The 19264-nt window shown below is 37.5% G+C and overlaps 1 protein-coding gene across 4 annotated transcripts in view; it reads left to right on the forward strand.

Moving 5' to 3' along the window:
* Ppp1r12a (protein phosphatase 1 regulatory subunit 12A) overlaps positions 1-19264 on the forward strand; it is a 102193-nt gene that overhangs the window by 16998 nt on the left and 65931 nt on the right. For all 4 annotated transcript variants that reach the window (XM_051206429.1, XM_051206432.1, XM_051206431.1 and 1 more), the window contains exon 2: positions 17437-17567. In XM_051206429.1, the coding sequence (XP_051062386.1) occupies positions 17437-17567 (131 nt within the window). The remainder of the gene's footprint in view (positions 1-17436; positions 17568-19264) is intronic.

Below are 19264 nucleotides of genomic sequence, written 5' to 3' on the forward strand. Positions count from 1 at the left end.
AAAAATTCATAAGGTTTTGTTCTATTATTAACTGTTCTCTTCCTATTTTGGAATAAACTGGAACTACAGCCTAGTTTAGGTAAGGTAGTTATCAGAGACAGTTACAGATGTACAAGCAGTGTACCCTCTGAAGATAGGAAATAATTGTGTAGCTTTGGCTGCTACTGTTGAAAGTAGAAATGAATTTCCAGGGAAGGCCATTTCTTAATTACTCTGAAGACACTGCAGGACTTAGTATTGTTTAGAGAAAGCTTTTTATTGGAAAAAGATCAATTACCAGTTAGTATTATAAGTAATATTATATAATAATAACACAGTAAGTATTGTTTAAAACTCCTAGTTTCACACTGAGAGTTATTTAAATTGTTTTATTTTTATTTTTTATAGCTGTTTTGCTTATATGTATGTCTCTACCCCATATGGCTGTCTGCTGCCTGCATATGCCAAAAAAAAGTGTTGGTTCCCTGGGAAATGGAGTCTCCATGTGGGTGCTGGGAATTGAACTCAGGTCCTCTGGAAGAACAGCCAGTGCTTTTTACCACTGAGCCATCTCTCCAGCTCTTTGGACATGTTTTTTAATGAAGAAATATTCTGTTCTTCAAGAAAGTTACTATAGCTAGTAGTAGTTTGGTTTCTTTTTAGTTTGATAATGGAGTTTACTCCACTAAAAATGAGTATGAGCCGGACAGTGGTGGCACATAAATTCCAGCACTCAGGAGGCAGAGGCAGGAGGATCTCTGTGAGTTTGAGGCCAGCTACATACTATACAAGAGAAACCCTGTCTCAAAAAACCGAAAAAGAAAAAAATAAGTATGAACGTTGTATTAAACCATAGTAAACTATATTAGTCTTCTAGTATTTTAAAAGAATAATATATATTTTTATATACAGTAATAAAATTAGGTGAAGTCTACCATTAGTATAACTACATAGCTCCTCCTTTGTAAGAATGTGCTGTTTACCAATGTCATATTTTTTATCTTCTCTGAAAAATAAATAATATGTGATTTAATTTTTTTGTTTTGTTTAACCTTTACAAATTTTTCTTTTTATTCATGTGTGCCAGTGCACTGCATGGGCCCATGGGGGCCACAAGAGGATGTTGAATGCCCTGGGAATGGAGTTCTGAGCAATTGAGAGCCCACCTGGTGTGGCGCTGCAGGCTGAGCTCAGCTTCTGAGGACGTGCCCAATGAAGTCAGTGCCCTTCTCCAGAGCCACCTCCTGCCCCTAGCCGATGGTTCTTGTTAGCTTTGGGAAATAGCTCCTTTTTCTCATCTTTCTTTTCACCTCTTTTTTTTCTCCCTACTCTGATTGTAGCTCTAAAGTTCAATATTATTTTTAGTTATCGTATTGATGAAAAAGTAGCAAATGAATTCTACCAAAGCTAAGGGAAAGATATGACCTGATGTTAAGGAACATGCGGGATAATTTTTAAAGCTTTGAAAATTATTTTTTTAATTATTTTTATTTTGAATATGTGAGTGTGTCTGTGCATGCGTGTGTGTTTTGCCTGTGTGAATGTATGTGCACTATGTGCATGCCTGGTACCTGTGGAGGCCAGAAGCATCAGGTCCCCTGGAACTGAGGTCACAGATAACTGAGATGCCATGTTGGTGCTGGGAATGAAACATGTCTCTTCACAAGAACAAGTGGTCTTAATTGCTGAGCCATCTTTCCAGCCACAAGTGTCGAGCCATCTTATCAAAAGACATTTTAGTTTTCTTCTGTATATCTTTTCCTCAAGGGCAATCATATTCTCTAGCTAAAGTACCCAGGGAACCTGTGAAAAGCCAGAGCTGTTATTACCCGATTACTTGTTACTGAAGTGTGTGATCTGTCTTACATGAAGTTGTGAAGGACTATAACCTTTTCCCATGTGTTAATATAGGCATATTTCCTTACAGCCCACTATCCTGTGTGTGTTGTGTATATCTTTATATACCTATGTGTATTTATGAACTTCTGCTATGGTGTACAATTTATCTCAGAGAATTGTTGATTTTATCATTAAATAATAAGCCTCAATATTAAAATTTATACCTGTAGTTCTGTTCCAGTTTTCAGTATTTCTAACATATTCATTCAAACAGCAAATATTTATTGCTCATTTGCTTTCATACCATTAATTTGATGACTGGTTTGATACAGAAAAATGTTTTCAGTAAAAGGACAGTTTCTTTAAATTCACTGTACTGGTTTTTATTTGCTTTTGTCAAAGTGAAGGGAATTTTTAATCCCTGAAGCACTACCAAATTGCCCCAGAGGGTTGTATCACTCTAAGTGTCCACTAGAAGTAGTAATCTGTTTAACCATATTCTTAATTTGTACTGTATATTATTTTAATTGAGTGTGGAGATAAGGGTGATTTTTAGTATTTAAATGTTATCAATTTATTCCACAATTGATGGGAGTTTGGCATATTTACTGACAGGGAAATTGATTAGCTTGACAGTACTACTTGTATAGCATGGATTTTATTTGCTTGGTTGGCCTTTTCAAGATTAGGGTCCTGTAGAGTACCCAGTCTGGCCTTTGCTTCCCAGAGTGCTAGAATCACAGCCATCACATCTAGCTTTTATTTAACTTTAAAGTTAAAAGTTCTCGTGTGAAAGTTGCATTTGACCATGATTGCTATGAACATTTTCCTTCAGGGATAGCCACCGTTTTTCTGTCTTATGTAATCAATCTAAGTAGTTGCTTCTGCCAGGAAGCTTATCTTAATTGGATTGTGTTAAGCATACATCTACCTGTGTCTAACATGTCTGTGATTATCGTCCTGATTGTCTTCCACTAAGACAGAAGTTCTTGATTTTTGTCTTCATAGTGTTAGTACCTAACACAGCACCTAGAATACTGGTTGCTAGACATGCAGGAACTGTTTAAAGATACGAAGGAGTCTCTTCATAATGAGTTATTTCAAAGAGTTAATATTAAAGACTTAGAATGGAATTGAACATTTAAATTTTTCTTATAGGTCTAGAGAGACAGCTCAGCAGTTAAGAGCACTTGCTTCTCTTTGAGAGGACTCGGGTTTGATTCCCAGTATCTGTGTGGTGGCTCACAACCTTCTGTAACTCCAGGTCCAGATCTGACACCCTCTTCTGGCCTCCGCAAGTACTAAGCATGCATGTGTTGCACAGACATACATACAAAATTAAATTAAGTAATGAGTAGCAAGACTTAAGAATTTTTAGTGGACAGATGGCCCTGTACTGTGGCACCTGACAACTCTGGTGATTGAGCTTATTTAGTACAGCCTTGCTGATTATTTAGGATACCCTCCTTCTATTGAAAGTCAGTGTGCACTCACCCAAAAGCCATGTATCTTAGTTGGGTTTCCATTGCTGTGAAGAGTCACCATGACATGCCAACTCTTATAAAGAAAACATGTAATTGGGTTGGTCCACTTACAGTTTCAGAGGTTGAGCTTAGCAGCATGCAGGCAGACATGGTCCTACATCATGCAGGCAACATGAAGTCAGCTGACACACTGAGCAGTATTCTGAGCACAGGAAACCGCAAAGCCTGCCCCACAAGTGACACACTTCCTCCAACAAGGCCACACCTCCTAATAGTGCACTCCCTATGAGATTATAGGGGCCAATTACTTTCAGACCACCATACCGTGTCCTTAAGGGAAAAGAGTGATTACACACTATGCAAAGATTCCTCCTGGAAAATAGTTCTGAATCCTGGGTAGAATCCTAATTCTCTAGGATGGATTTGTAAGTATTATGCTTGGCCTTTTAAGAGCTGTGCTTGTAAGACACTTTGTTCGGGACTCAAATATACTGCCATTTGTTGTCAACACACTTGGGAAATTATGTAATCAAATTGTGGTAGGTGCGTAGAATTATCAACAACCAAAGAAGACAAAAGTCTTAGGCATTCTAATGTACAACCCATATCCTATTCCCTTATGCTTTTGTGATGTAGACAGATGGATGATAGATACATAAATGGATGGGTGGGTGGATGGGTGATAGATGTGACACCATTGCAACAATTCGTAATTGGTTTTTACAGAGAGGAATCAGAAAAAGAATAAGATAAAATTGGTAGGTAATTGCTAAACCTTTGTCATCTGTAGCCTGAGTTCATAGATATTACTTCAAGGAAACCCAACTCCCTCAGCTTATTCAGAATAGAAAGAGTAAAAATGTTTTACTAAATAGGTCAGTTAAACTAACAATTTGCTTGATTTATAAAACCATTGTAAATGTTGTAGGAGGAAGTGGCTAATGTGATTTATAAATAAGTAATGGCATACAGAAGGACATAAAAGGCACTGTACCAGTTGTACCCAGAAGGGAAGAATATAATCTCATCAGAAGGCTAATGTGACAGAACACTGTCAGATGCTGGGGGTATGGAGAGTTAGTACACCTCTGTGGAGGAAGTTGTCACTTGGTACAGGGACTTTGGGAAAGTGTCAGGGAATTTCTTAAGAGAGTCATTGTATACTGTGCACAATTCCAATTTTTATATTTACCCATGACAGTGAGTGGGTTTATCTTCAGGATTTATTATTTTTATTTTATGTGTATGGGTATCTTGCCTGCATATGTCTATATATCATTTGTGTTCCTAGTACCAGTAGGATGTACCACCTAATCATAAAAACATGGAAATTAGGAGGCAGTCTTCAGACCTCTTTTTCCCTTAGTTTGCAGGTGGCTGAGGCAGGAGGATCATGACTTAAAATTTGGTATGGGCTACAGAGTAAGATCTATCAGAGACAGGCTGGGAAGCAGGGTGGGTACTGCTTAGGGTCTCTGTGCACTTCCTTTGAGCTTTCACTGTTTTGGTTTTCTCCCATAGGAATTTAGAAATCCTCTGTAGGGATTTCTTCACATGCATTTCTAAATTACCTCCACGAAAAGAAAGCAAAACCAATGCTTTTAGTTTTCTTCCTTCCTTTCTTTCTTTCTTTTTTTTTTTTTTTTCTTTCTTTTTCTTTTTTTTTCCCCCAGAGTAGTCAGTTTTGACATACTTAGATGTTTTAGGCTGTAATTCTCCTAAAAACTTTTTCCAGTGTTGGAAACTTTATGACCTGAAATGTAAGTGGTGGTGGGGTATTACTACTGAACTGAAAAAAGAATTTACGCAGTGCTTAGGCACAAGGAATATTCTAGTAATCAGATGGTCTCACCCGTGTCTGTGTTCTGTTACTTTAGGCTCTTTTTTTTTTTTTTTTTTTTTTTTTTTTTAATGTTTGGTAAATAAATTAGAATGGAAAGTAAAATGTAAGATGCTATGAGGTCATTTTAAAATGTAATAGCTGAAAGCAAGTTAAAAAATGGAAACCTTGTTAAAAAGAAAATGTATTTTCCAAGAAACGTGATGAAACATGATCAGGATCATTTTCACTATGTAAGTATAAACTTATAATTATTTAGAGAAGCATACATCAGTGATGTATTAACATCAGAGATGACCTTTGATGCCAGAGTGAATCAGTAGAGAAAAGATTACTTTTGTACCTGGTTAACATGAAAAAGAGGTATGTAATAGAAAAGGAAGAGCTGCACCAGAGGAAACGGAACTAATCCGTATGTACTCGGCTTTATGCAGTGAGTTTGTTTTGTTTGCTTGCTTCTTAGTTTCCAGTCACATTTCTGAGATTGTCAGATATATCAGAATAAAATCTATGAACTCTCTCATGGTAATTCGGTACCTACGTTCTTGTAAGGTTTCTCAGTTTTAACCTTAACCCTCTGGTTTTTCTTCTTGGGAATCCCAGAGCCTTATATGGTCAAGACTTAGCTTTCAGACTTTCAGTAAAATGCAAGGCACCATTCCAAAAAGGGGGGGGAAATGCAGGCTGGCTTTTACTTTTTCTTCAGTGTTGGCTGCCTTTATTACCACAGTAGCTGAATTACCAAGACCCTTCTGTGCTGCATTAGTAGTCTTTTTACTAAGAAGGAATTCCTTTTGTGGTGTTTTCTTCGTGCTAGAACTAACACTAACATGGTACATGGGATTGGTTATAGAATTTGATTTTAAAAAACAAAATTGCAAAGCAGTTATGGCTATTTTGTCTTACTGTAAACAAGGGGATGTGCTGTATCTGTATGTATCACACCTAGGAAATAGAGACTTTGTTGATGGTACAGTACAGTCAAAGCTGGAAAATGAAGTGCTGTTTGGCAGTCTTTCTGTCATGGTACTGCTGCTCTCTGAATAGAGGATGCACGGAAAGGATGTGAACCTTCAGAAGCATAGCCAGCGTACTGTTGGATAACCTCTCTCAAATCCAGCGCTCCTTATTCAGATCTAGCAGAATTACCATTTTCCCTTCACAATTATGTTTTTTTTTTTCCTGAGTGATTTCTAATATCATTAATTATACCTCTTGCTCCAAAGCAGCTTAATATTTTGTTGAAAATTCTTAGTGTTGATTTACAGTGCCATTAAGGAAAAGGGAAGCATATTTTCTCTCATTTAACATTAGAGACTTTATAATTAACCTATCTCTCATAGTAAGCTAGATACATACACACCACACACACACACACACACACACACACACACGCACATACACACACACACACTCATTCTGTGATCATGGTGAGATATGAGTAGCAAAGATTGCCAGCTACTCAATTATATATTGAGTCCTACTGGTGAAGCTGTACCATTCTGCAGGCTCCTGCTATTCAGTATTTGAATACGGTCTATTAGTACAGTGACAACTAAGGGAGGGACCTTGATTTTGAGGGTTCATAGTATAGTAGAGACTGACAAGGGAAAAAAGAATAGAGAAATAATAGGAGAAAATAAACAGCACTGTTACATAAGTATGGTAGGACAGGTATGTTATCCCAGCAAATGTTTATCCAAGCTGGAGAAGATGTTAAAATAAATGCTGAGGTCTAACAGAAGGTGAAATTGAGCAATTTGGAGGTTATGCCAGTGCTTTAACTATTACCTAGTGAACCCCAAGAATGGACATCCTTTGTCTTCCTCCAGAGAAGCTACCAAGTTCTAAACTCCCTTACTTCATTCTTAGGACTGAAGAGATTGGAAGATCTCAGTGGCAGTTTCCCCGTCCCTTCAACTATTTGTTCCCTTGAACCTCCAGTTAGAGGGCTTTGTGAAAGAGAATTGCCTTAGTCTTGTTGGAGGGCAGTGAGTACAGCCCGCATACCTTGTTAAAGGTGCTACTCCCCAGCAGGCACTCATGAGGAGGATACTCAAGCCATAGCCAGCCCTTAACAGAGCCTCAGAATGTGCTTTTGTTGTGTTTTCAGCACTTTAGTTATCTTAGCAGAATTTTGTAATGTCTGACTTTCTACCAGAGAAACCTGTGTAAACTTTTTAATGGGAGAATTCTCCCCAGATTTGCAATGTAATTATTGTGTGGTTAGATAATAATAATTAATCTCTGTGTAGCTGGCAGTTTATAAAGTGGTGTAAAGTTTTCTCCGCCCACATTGAATTTTAATTCATTATTGATATTGTCCGTATCAGAGATTCAGGGTTGACAGAGCAGTGTTAAGCTCACTTACTACATAGTAATACGGATAAGTTTCTGCACAGTGGTGTTTTTAAATTCATTTTTAGGTAGTATGTGTTTTGGGCAGGCTTATAATGAAAGCGTAGCCATTTTTTAACATTGATCTAGATTCTATGATTGATGCTAAAAATGCAACAGTAATTCCCATTAAATATTGATTATCCATAATTGCCATCAATCGGGAAACACTTCAGAACCTTCCTACAGAAACCCTTTTGGTCTTCTTTGTGGCTTTTTTTCTTCTTGTGACAAGATCACATGAGGCCAGACGGGGTTCAGACATGCTATGCAGCTGAGGGTGACTTTGCCTTCCTGATCTCCCTGCCTCCATCTCCCAAGTGATGGGATTACAGGCATATGTTCCCAGACCTTGTTATTTTCTGTTTAGCCAAACTAGTTCCTTTAGTAGTGAGAGGATAGACTAAGGAAACCCTGTAATAGGACGATTTTAACCGTAAAAGAGTTTCAGAGGGATTTATTTGCCCTCCCAGTATATGAGGCTATAGCTACACAAATGCCAGGTACCGAAGCCTCACCAGTTACTGAATCTGCCCATGCCTTGGGCTTAGACTTCCAGATGCAAGAACACTCAGATACAAAGTTTGACTTCATATAGAATTGTACTAAATGGCAAGCTAATAGTACAAGGAATATAAACCAGCAGAAACACAGCATATGTATCTTCCAGCTCATCTTTTGAATTGTTTAGACAGTCTCATGTAGCCTCAAACTCACTGTGTAGCCATTGATGTCTCTGAGTTCCTGATTTCCTTGCCTCTATCTCCCAGTAATCTAGGGTATCCGCCACCACATAAGCTTTTCTTCATGGTTCTTTGTATGTTGGGATCACTGGCTCACTTAAGTGAGCAACCTTTAAGTAGCTGAGGAACACAGAAAGAAGGTGCAGCTCATTATATTGCCATAAAAGCCTTTCCTGCCTATGAAAGGTCTACCACCTTATGTAGCCTGCAGTCACTCTAGCCATACCCTACTGTAATTGGTATTTTTAAGGCATAATTTGTAATATGTGAACAGTTTGTATATAAATATGTATCAGTTACTTTGGTTTTATTTTTAACACTCGTTAGAAACTTTACTCATGTTACCTTTCACTTGGTATAATACCCATACATTTACTCCATATTACTTCATAGATTAGTTCTTCATTGATGACAGTTAGGCTGTGTTCTAGTTTGGTTCTCTGTTGGCTGAGATAAATAACATGAAAGAGCGACTTGGGGAGGAAAGAATTTGTCATACAGAGCACAATCCATAGTTGAGGGGGAAACCAAGGCAGGAACCTGGAGGTGGGAGCTGAAGCAAAGTCCTTGGAGGAATGCTGTAACTGGCTTGCTTGGCTACATTCTTTATGTGCCCTACACCTAGGTATGGTCCTGCTTGTGGTGGACTGCTCATGTGGCCCCTCCCACATCATTTAGCAACTAAGGCAGTGCCTGCAGGGCATTTGGATGGAAGTAATTCCTCAATTGAGATTCACTTCCCAGGTCTCTTTAGGGCTTTGTCAAGTTGACAGCCTGAATTAATTATTTGAAGGTATTTAAACTTACCAGGTTTTCATGGATAATTTTGTGCACATATCTACAAAACTACAGAATAAGTTTCTAGAGTGCAGTTGCATTGACAAGATAGGGCATGAGCATTTGATAACAGCTAGGACCACGTATTTAGGGATGTTATTGTACCTTGTGCTGCAGCTGTTTCATCAGTTGTATAGCCTGCTGGATAGAGACACAGGTGGTAGAACCAGACTTGTGAGTTATAAACCCAGTCTTCCTAGTTATCAGCTATTAAATGCTGATATGATAATAGATAGTTCTTAAATACTGGGTTGCTATGGAGATAATTTAGTTAATGCGTGTGAAGCACTTAGTTTGTAGCATATTCAGAAGTGGTACAGAAAAGTTAGTGTTTATTTGGGAGGTAGGTTCAGTGAAGTGTGACCTCAGCTTTGCCATCACCGCTAGGAAGCACTTAACCTCCTTAAAGGTCTTGTTTAGTTTTGTTCCCATTTCTTTGTTTGCATAGAACGCTACACTTGGTCTATTTATTTCCTTCTCTTTAGGATAATGCTTCCGTTTCTAATTCTTTTTATTGTTGTTTTTATCTGTATGGGTATTGTGAGATACATGTATGTCTGTGCACTGTGTGTGTCTTGGTGGCTGAGGATTCCCCGAGAGGGCATAGGATTCCCTGGAACTGGAGTGACAGCCAGTTGTGAACTGCCATGTGGGTTTGGGGAATTGAACCTGGGTCCACTGAAAGAACAATTGGTACTCTTAACCATGTCCAGCCCCTGTTCTTATTTGTTGTTTCCATTTTGGAGATTCTCAGTCTTTTCTGTGACATAAGCTTTTTTTTTTTTTTTTTCTAAGTATGTTTTAAATATACTGTTTGTGCCTTGTTAACCGTTCCTTTAGATCAGCTGCCTGGGCAACAATGCTTATAAAGCAAGTAAAATTTTATTTTATAGAAGAGATTTAAGAACTCTAGGGTGGAAATTCTGGGGCTGTTCAGAGAGATTTTATTTCCCACAGTTATGCCTCCAAATTGAGGTTAGTACTTTAGTCCATACAATTTACAATAGCTCTTTATTTTATATTTAATTATGCTTCTTCCTGTAAGACTATAAAGTATGGTATGTGAGTGCAGGAATGTAGTCTGTGTTTTACAGCATTGTATTCTAGCAGTCAACATTCTGGACACTCAAAAACTGTTGAATTGGTGGAGAAACCATGTTCTCTCTCTGACTTCCTGGCTTGCTGAACATCGAAGAATTTCATTTAGAAGCTACTAGATGTTAGAAACTATGATGTTTGTTTTGGAAAGCCATAAGAATGCTAATGTCCTCACTAGAAGATACAGTGACTTAAAGATGTCTGTTAATAATTTCGTATGTATTCTGACTTATTTTCATCTGTCAGATCAGTGGCAAGAATTGCATCTTGATGTGTAATTTTGGGGGTGGGCTAAGAATTGAACTCTGAGCCTAATGAATGCTAGTAAGTCTGTATTCCCAGTCCCCATTCTGAGACAGGCTTTAGTAGCTTACCCCAGCCTGGTCTAGAACACAATACATCCCACATAGGCCTTAAACTTAGGGTCCTCTTGCCTCAGCCTCCCAAGTAGATGGGGCCAGTTTCACCAGACCTACTGTATACATATTTTTCTGCAGCCTGTTTTGTTTTTCTTTTCATTTGCTTGGATAACATAGTAGATACTTTTATTTCCTCTCTTAAAGCTAAGGCTGTGGATTACTACATCTTGAGTTTGTAATCATAAATGCTAACCTCAGACTTATCAGAAATAGCTACTTACAGTTGCTTCCTTTCTCTAGAGTTCCAATAGTATTGAGACCCAGCATAGGATTTATTTTGCTCCAGAAGTTTGCTTTAACTTGTCTCTAGTCACATACTGTCTTAGACACAGAAGTAAATGGTTTTTGTTTTTTTTTGGGGGGGGGTCCCTTTTCAAGTGTATCATTGAAATAACATTTTTAGGTTCTATGTAATGAATAGACTGTTTTGTCTTTCAGGAACCATAGATGAGAGAAAAGGCTGTAAATATATGAAGCTGTAATAAGGCAGGATGTCTGTCTCATAGTGCTAAACATAATATTATGTACATATTTACACACCGTATCTTTAGTGCCTACTTATTAAGGAGGCTAGTGTTTTGGTTCTCGTCTCCTGTTTATTATGTACTTAGGGAGCAGCCACCATGCAAAGGAAATGAAGGAGAATGTGCCCTCTAGTGCTGGTCGTTGTCTCTACAGAATGCATAGTGCTATAGATTGCACAGAGTGTGCAGTTAGTAAAACTATTAGTGAGAGAATCATGCTGGAATTGAATCCTTTCATAGTTCTAAGAATTTTAAAATTCAGAAGAAATGTTCTCCTTCTTAGTCCCTAAATGAAAAGTATGACTCTAAAAATTTATGTTTAACTTGTGCTTTCTAGATCTTTATGAATAAAGGGAAGGAAACTTATTGTAAGTGGATTGGAACATGTTTTAATCTTTGCATATTTGTTTCCAGTTTTGAGGTGTTCTCATTCAAATACTTAGTATTGGGTGAATGCTTGAGCAGTGCTTAAATTAAATTTTTCTCCATAGAAATTTAATTTTTTGCAAAATATTTTGTCATTTTATTTTTTTAATAGTCTGTGTTTGCCATCTCTGGTTCATTTAGTTAATACATATATAGTGGCTTTCCTACTGTCAAAGAAAAGACACTATTAACACAGACGTAAGCTGACCTTTTCCTTTTCTGAAACAAGGGGTTACTTCTGGATCTGTTTTGGATTGCTCTGGTCATTTTGTCATTTGGATGTATGCCTTTTAAAGGGCAGGCTGTGTTTCATATACCTGCTTTAATGGTGGGGCAATAGAAAATGGGAAACTTAAACTTCCTACAGTATGGAAGGAAGTCCTCCTTGCTTCCATAACTAGGTATAGTAGATGGCTCTGTACATTCTCATTCTAGTTACTTGCCAATCCTTAGTGCAGGAGAATGGTGCTTGTTACTTTGGTGTAAGAGCACTGCTTGATTTATTTATTTATTTATTTATTTATTTATTTATTTATTTATTTATTTATCAGCTAACTCACACTTTTAATTCCTCTTTTGAAATGTCTCGCTGTACTTTAAAATAGAATGGAACCATGATTTGGACACTGACATTTCAGTTCCGTTTACAACAGACTGACATCTCAACAAGTGTGTCACATGTTTCCTAGTGTGCCCACAGGTTGTTGTTTCCATCAGTACAGCTTTGTTCCCTGTAAGAGTCATACAGAGTTTAAGTTTTCACATTGTCTTTTATGTGCCAATAACCGGGACTAATGATTAGGCATAAGCATTTTAATTATTGTAGGCAATTAAAATTTCACACAAAATAGCTATAATTACATTTATATGCAACTACTATTTTCTAGTTGCTCTGCCTTTTGCATCTTATCTGATTTGCATGACTAAGCTCATGGAAGGCTGCGTGCCTATGATACTCTTCGTGCATCATTTAAAATTTAGAAATCATCTGTAGGTGGGACTTTCACCACAGTGGTACTAAAAGAAATATATGACACTTTTTCACCATTTAACATTGCTTTATAATTTAAAGAGGGAAAATACTTATTCTTAGGTTAAAAATTCTAAAATGAAAAAAAAATTAAGTGGGAGGATTTAGCACTGTAGTGAGTAGCTATAGGAAAAATAATAGCCTAACCATTTAACAAGTATTGCTTTGTGCTGTTAATTCATGTGCCTCTCATAGTAAACTTTTGAGTTGCTGGATACTGTTGTTACCTTCATTTTCCAGAAGCTCTGTTGCAGCAGGTGGAGTACCCAGGGAGGTGACTCTCAGACCGTCTGCCTCTACAGGGTGCTTTTAACAAAAACACTCTGAAAAGGAATATGACAGTATTAGAGCCTAAACACTATTGTTTTTGTAGTTATGATTTTACTCTATTAAACTGTATAGTTGCTAAACACACTGGTTTTGACATATTCTAGAAATACAGTTTAAGAATTATCAATCTAAACAGGCTCAATACAAAATTTATCTTTCAGTCTTGGGCTCTGCTTTAAGCTCTCTCCCCCTCTCTCTGTCTCTCTGTCTCTCCCCCACCCCCGTGTGTGTAACCCCTTTATGCAAACCTCACAATCTTTTCCACGCACACATGTGAGACAGTGAAAACGGAAATGCACTGGAACCAGTTTGTTGAGTTGGTTTGCAGCTAAGGTAATGTGCTGCCTGCACCTAGAATTAAAGGATGAAGATCAGTAGCCATATACTATTGATAATTGCTTAGGATGTGCAGCCCATGAAAATTTAAACCATGTCTGTTAAGATTTTGGAAATATATTTGATTCATTCTGTTTCTTACCTTGTATGGCTCAATAACGGACCAAATTTAGTCAAGTATTTTAAGTCTGCAAGTCATGTGTCTCTTAATGTGTTGCATGTGTTAACTTTTGATTCTTCTAGCAACAACATTTTGTTTTTTTTGTTTTTTTTTTTTTTTTTAATGAGAATGCCTTGCCAGGTTCATGAATGCTCAGGAGAACAGTTTGAACAGTTTACAACATGAATTTGGGATGCAGATGTAATACAAGCTTGTGATAATGCTTTTAGTGTTAATTCATATTAAAATATTACAGTTTATGAACTAAGCAGATTTAGCATTAACTACTTTATATATTTGTACTATTTTGTGTAATACTGAGTTAAACGTATACATATTTTAAAACAACAGAGCCTCGTTTATTGTAAAATAGAAACTTCCTATATACTATTTTTTTCGTCAAGTATCCTTCAAATGAAGAAACTTTAAATTTTCATAAGAAGGCAACTGAGACTATTCGGGATCCTACTCGCCCTTTTCTTTGTCATGTTCTGCTTCATATTGTTTGTTGTACACAAGGATTGTGGCCAGGTGTTTTTTACTGTAAACTCAGGTATACAGTCTTCTATAGGAAAATGAGATTCTATCTCAAATGGCTAATCTAGCTGTATAGAAGTTTATTGAGATGTATAGACTTTGGGTCAGGTGAATTTTGGTGTGATAGGTTTTCATTTGTAAGTTTTTTATATTCATTTAAAACATTTTGCTTTGCTATTCGAATAAAATGCCATAGGTGGCTTCATCCTAAGCAGAGCATGCTGATCATATTTACTTCTCCAGGTGGGCTTTGCCATCCTGCCAGCCTGCTCCCAAATACACAGAGACTTTGTATTAATTATAAATGCTCAGTCAGTAGCTTAGGCTTATTACTGGCCAGCTCTAACAACTAGCCATTTCTAGCCATCTGTGAGCCTCCTTGAGGCTCGTTCACCTCATCTATGCACTGCTCACCCTGCTTGCTCCTTGTCTCGTGGATCCTCCTTGCCACTCCTCAGACTTCGCCCTTTTCAGTGTCTACTGTGCCCCAAAATCCTGCCTAGCCATCAGCCAGTCAACTCTTTATCATTAATCACTGAAGTAATGCATACAGTGAACAAAAGGATTAGTCCACAGCATACTTCCTATGAGTTTTACAATCGACTTTCCTTCATTTTTCAGTGATTTCAGATTCCATTATTTTGTTTGTTTGTTTTAAGAGGTAATTGTGTCATTTCACCCCTCAGCTCTCATTATTTTAAGTAATTAACTCAGGGTAGGTAATTTCCCAGCCATTGCCAAAGCTGAAAGTTTGCAGGTTAGACAGATGTTCAGATACCTAAACTCACTTATTCAGAATAAATAAAATCACCATATTTCCCCCTCTGTCTACACCTTGAAACTCTAGTTTTCATTCCCATTAGTGCCTTTTCCTTGCCTCTTACCCTTAATTTTCATTAAACCCTATATATAGTTTCTCAGATTTCAACATAAGCCTTTAATCCCAGGAGGCAGAGGCAGGTGGGCCTCTGAATAGACTTTAGTACTAGAATTTAGTACTTAGGAAGTTTTAGGCCAGCCAGCACTACAAAGTGTGGCCTTGTCGTCACCCCCCCCCCCCGGCCTTTTTTTTAAGACACTTATATTTTCTTTATATAGTTCCACCCTTGTTATTCGCTGTTGCTGCCATAGCTAGAATTAAAGGATGAAGTATTGCTTCTGGTGATCATTTTGAGATCCTGATGGGATTGGGCATTTCCTCTGCTTTAAAATTCTGTACACTTTCAGTTGTCATCTTGAATCCACAATGTTTCCTTCTGTTTCTCACTGCTGTTACATTGAACCTGCTGTTAGTGCAGGAGCATGGTGTATCCTTTTATAAAGAACCTTTCCCTGTTTGATTGATTTATCTTTAAAACCTTAATTAATTGTGTTTGTATTATACGCATTCGTTGAGTAGTTTTGTATTGGTGATAATTACAATACTGTGTTGGAGATTATGGGAATTAACAAAGGTTGAAAAGTGAAGAGAATTCAATGGGTTTTTTTTTTTTTTTTTAAATGCCCTGCTCCACTACCTCAGACTTTCAAAAGGAAGGCCTAACACTTGGAATGCAGGCCTGGTGTGGTCTCCTTTGGGAGGAAGAGACCTATGTAACAGCTCACTGGTCCACTAGTGAGTGCCCCTGCATTATTTTGTCTTTGGTGATGCAACACTGGTAGCTACTGTTGGAATCATTGACTACTCAAAAGCAGATCGTGTGCTGTCACTTTGGGGCCTTAATGAACTTGAGGGTGTTTTCCTTCCCAGAAAGTAGTTTATTTTCCTAAATATAAGCAGATACTTTGGTTGAGAACTAGTTAGGTAATTTTTGTTGTTGTTCGTGGTGATGCTTGTTTAGGACAGGATCTCCCTTTGGTTGGCTTTATACATGGTGCTCTTATCTCTCAGTTTTCCAGTGAAGGATTATGGGATTGGGTTTCCCTGGACTGAAGTTTCAGGCAATTGTGAGCCATCACGTGTGGGTACTGCTAACTGAGCCTGGTTTCTCAGGGAGAACAACAGGGGTCCACTTAACCACCCAGCCATCTCTCTAGCCCCTTCCCCAGGCTTCCTCATTTACTCTTAAGTTTTGAAGAGTCAGTGAGTTCTTATAGGTTACATTAATATTTACGGAGTAATATGTTAGAAATGAGTATTTAAAATATCAAATAAAATTGCATTAACTTAGAAAAAAATATTTTCTGGCCCATGAGATACCACAACAAGTAAATTGCTTGTCCTACAAGACTCATGGACTGAGGGCTATCTGGAGCCCATGTAGAGGTGGAAGGAAAGAACTTACCTCACAGAAACAGCCTCTGACCTCCCCGCACACTCATGTGTGCACACCTACATGCGCACACTAATGATATGCATATAGAATATTTTAAAATGAAAATTATTTTCTTTTAAAAATTTGAATGTCACATTGGTGATGTATTAATTATACATCTTTTCCATATTAATTGCTGTTCTTGAAGTGGTAGATTGTCTTTCCAGAAATCAAATTCACCATATACTTACTGTAGCTTGTCCTTTAGGGAAAACTAATACTCACTGGAAAAGTGTGTTATAACAAGCTTCTCAAGACACCTGACATGTCCAGAAAAGTGCTTTAACATATACTTCTACTTTATTCCATAGAGCATTAGACAACCATGCATTCCAGAGTTGAGATTTGATGTAATTTACATTTTCCACTGTCTTATCAAGGGCACTTATAATTCAAAATGGCTTTTAAAAAGTCAGTACAATGACTGCTACTAAGGTAACTTGTTCTGCTCACCACTGCCTTGATTTGTGTATAAGACACATCTATTTTTATCACTATTACTGCTTTTGCATTCCCAAATGTACTTGTCACAAAGTGCAAGGGGAAATAATATTTTGATGTTATTTTGAAAATATTTTGGTGATTTCCTAAAAGAATCTTGGCTCCTTCCCATTCCCTAATCTCCTAATAGACCACCTTTTGGAAATCACTGCTATAGTAAAGGTATTAGTACTTAGTTATAATATGTTGATTGTTAAATATATATATGTTCTGTTTTGTTGAGGCAGGCCCTTGCTATGTAACCCTGGTTGTCTTGGAACTCACTGTAAATCAGGCTGGCCTCAAACTTGTTGGCTTCCACTTACCTGTCTTCCTGATGTTGGGACAGCAGGTGTGTGCCAGCATGTGGGGCTTAGTTTGTTTGTTTGTTTATTTATGGTGTGTTTTGTTACGTTTTAGTGGGTTTTACTTGGGTTTGCATGAAGAGTAGTTGCATGCAATACTATTACATGTATTTCAGGGAGGACTCTTAGAATCTAGTTAGTATCATTGTTCTGTTTGATGGCTGTATAATCATGATTGTTACAGATTAATTTAAAGAGGATATATTTTAAGATAAAGCAGGAATTTTATTCTGTTGACATGAATTTCAGACTGTTGATTCAATTTTTTTCTAGTCATGCTTTCTATTTTGTTTTCAGGCTTGCATTGATGACAATGTTGATATGGTGAAGTTTCTGGTGGAAAATGGAGCAAATATCAATCAACCTGACAACGAAGGCTGGATACCACTCCATGCAGCCGCTTCCTGTGGATATCTTGACATTGCAGAGTAAGCCAGTTCTGCCTTTAAGTTTTATGCCAATATTAAAAACACATTCTCTTAAAAAAAAAAAAATCCTTGTTACCTTAATTCTTAAAAATTCTTTCCCGGAAAGAAAACAGACAACTCTACACATCCAAATATTGGGTTTCTCACTGCTGGGGCCTTTTGAATTTTGTATTCACATCAGTAATGTATACATTGTCCATTTGTTTTGTGCATAGCTATAGTCTGGCTGAGTGATGTGGGGTTCGTATTTAGCAGTGTTATCTAGTGTGTAATCATGAATTGTCAGAAGGAACTGTTCTTAACTGAGTTACTGAGGGAGAATGATACTTAATTCTCCAGTTTACTTCATTAGCTTTTCTTAAGATCATTTCCTAGAAGATTTAGTGAGAGTCACTGTATTCCCAATGCTTTTTATGTATGAGTACTTTGTTCAAACATTTAATATGGGAATGCAGATACATTAAAAGTGTTTTCATTAAATTACTTTTTAATGCTATGCATACCATTGTATAATCCATTTTTTATATTCGAGTTTATCAAGTACTAAATACTGGCTATAACTTGAGCACAATAATATGAACAATAACTATGAAAGTAGAGCACTTTTAATATGCTTTCATAAAAGCTATGTGAAAGAATGAAAAAGAAAAAAACCTACCGTTTGCAGACCATAGTTGGCAGCAGCGTCGCAACTACAGAACAAGGAGCCTCAGGCAGGGGACTATTGTAACTTTTAGTAAGCCTTCATTGTGTGTCTCACTTTGTTTTCTGATCTCTTCCGTGTGTATGAGAATTGGACATACATGTTTCAAGGGGAAACAATATAGTGTAATAAAAAGTGGGCCTGGCCTAGAAACTGGGAGATCTCTGTTACTTCAGCTTTGTTTCATGTTTGACACAACTGCACTAATCTGTAGAACATTGTTTCTTCTTTCTGAGACCTGGGCTTGTTCGGTTTTAATCTGTATGCTAAGGAAGTCTTGATATATGTGTGTGAGGTGTTTGCGTGTGAGTGCAGATGTGTGTGTGTGTGTGAGTGTGTGTGTGTGTGAGTGTGTGTGTGTGTGTGTGTGTGTGTGTGTGTGTGTGTGTAGAGGTAGGTAGGACAGAGGACAGCTTCTGTGTCGTTTATCAGACACTGTCTACTGTAGTTTTGAGGCAGAGTATCTCACTAGTCTGGAACTCAATTGAGTAGATGAAGCTGGCTGGCCATCAAGGTGCAGAGAGCTCCACAGCTCCACACCCTCAGCACTAGGATTAGAGTCATAGGTCACCACACCTGACTGTTTTGTTTTCTTTTCTTTTCTTTTCTTTTTTTTTTTTTTTTTAAGCTGTATTTTCGGTCAAAGTTATTAAGGCAGACACTGCACTGAGCTGTCTCCGCACCAACTGAGAGGCCATTTTGCTATTGCAAAGCATCGGCTATTTAAAATTCAAATAATGGTTCTGTAGTTTTTAACATCTTTAATTCCTTTTCGTGCTTAGTACAGGACTCAGAACTCTTAACAGAAAAAACGAGGTTGCTGTCAATTGTTCTTCAGAGATAACATAAAGGTTAGGCACTTAGGCTTTGAGTCAGCTGATATGGATTACACATGCATCTTTATCCACTACTGAGGCTTGTTGTTTTGGCAGGTTCATTTTTCTGAGTTTTCATTTTCTCTATAAACTGGAATTAATATTTCATAGGTTGTTGT

This window comes from Phodopus roborovskii, unplaced genomic scaffold (assembly GCF_943737965.1).
Source record: "Phodopus roborovskii unplaced genomic scaffold, PHOROB, whole genome shotgun sequence".
NCBI lineage: Eukaryota > Metazoa > Chordata > Mammalia > Rodentia > Cricetidae > Phodopus > Phodopus roborovskii.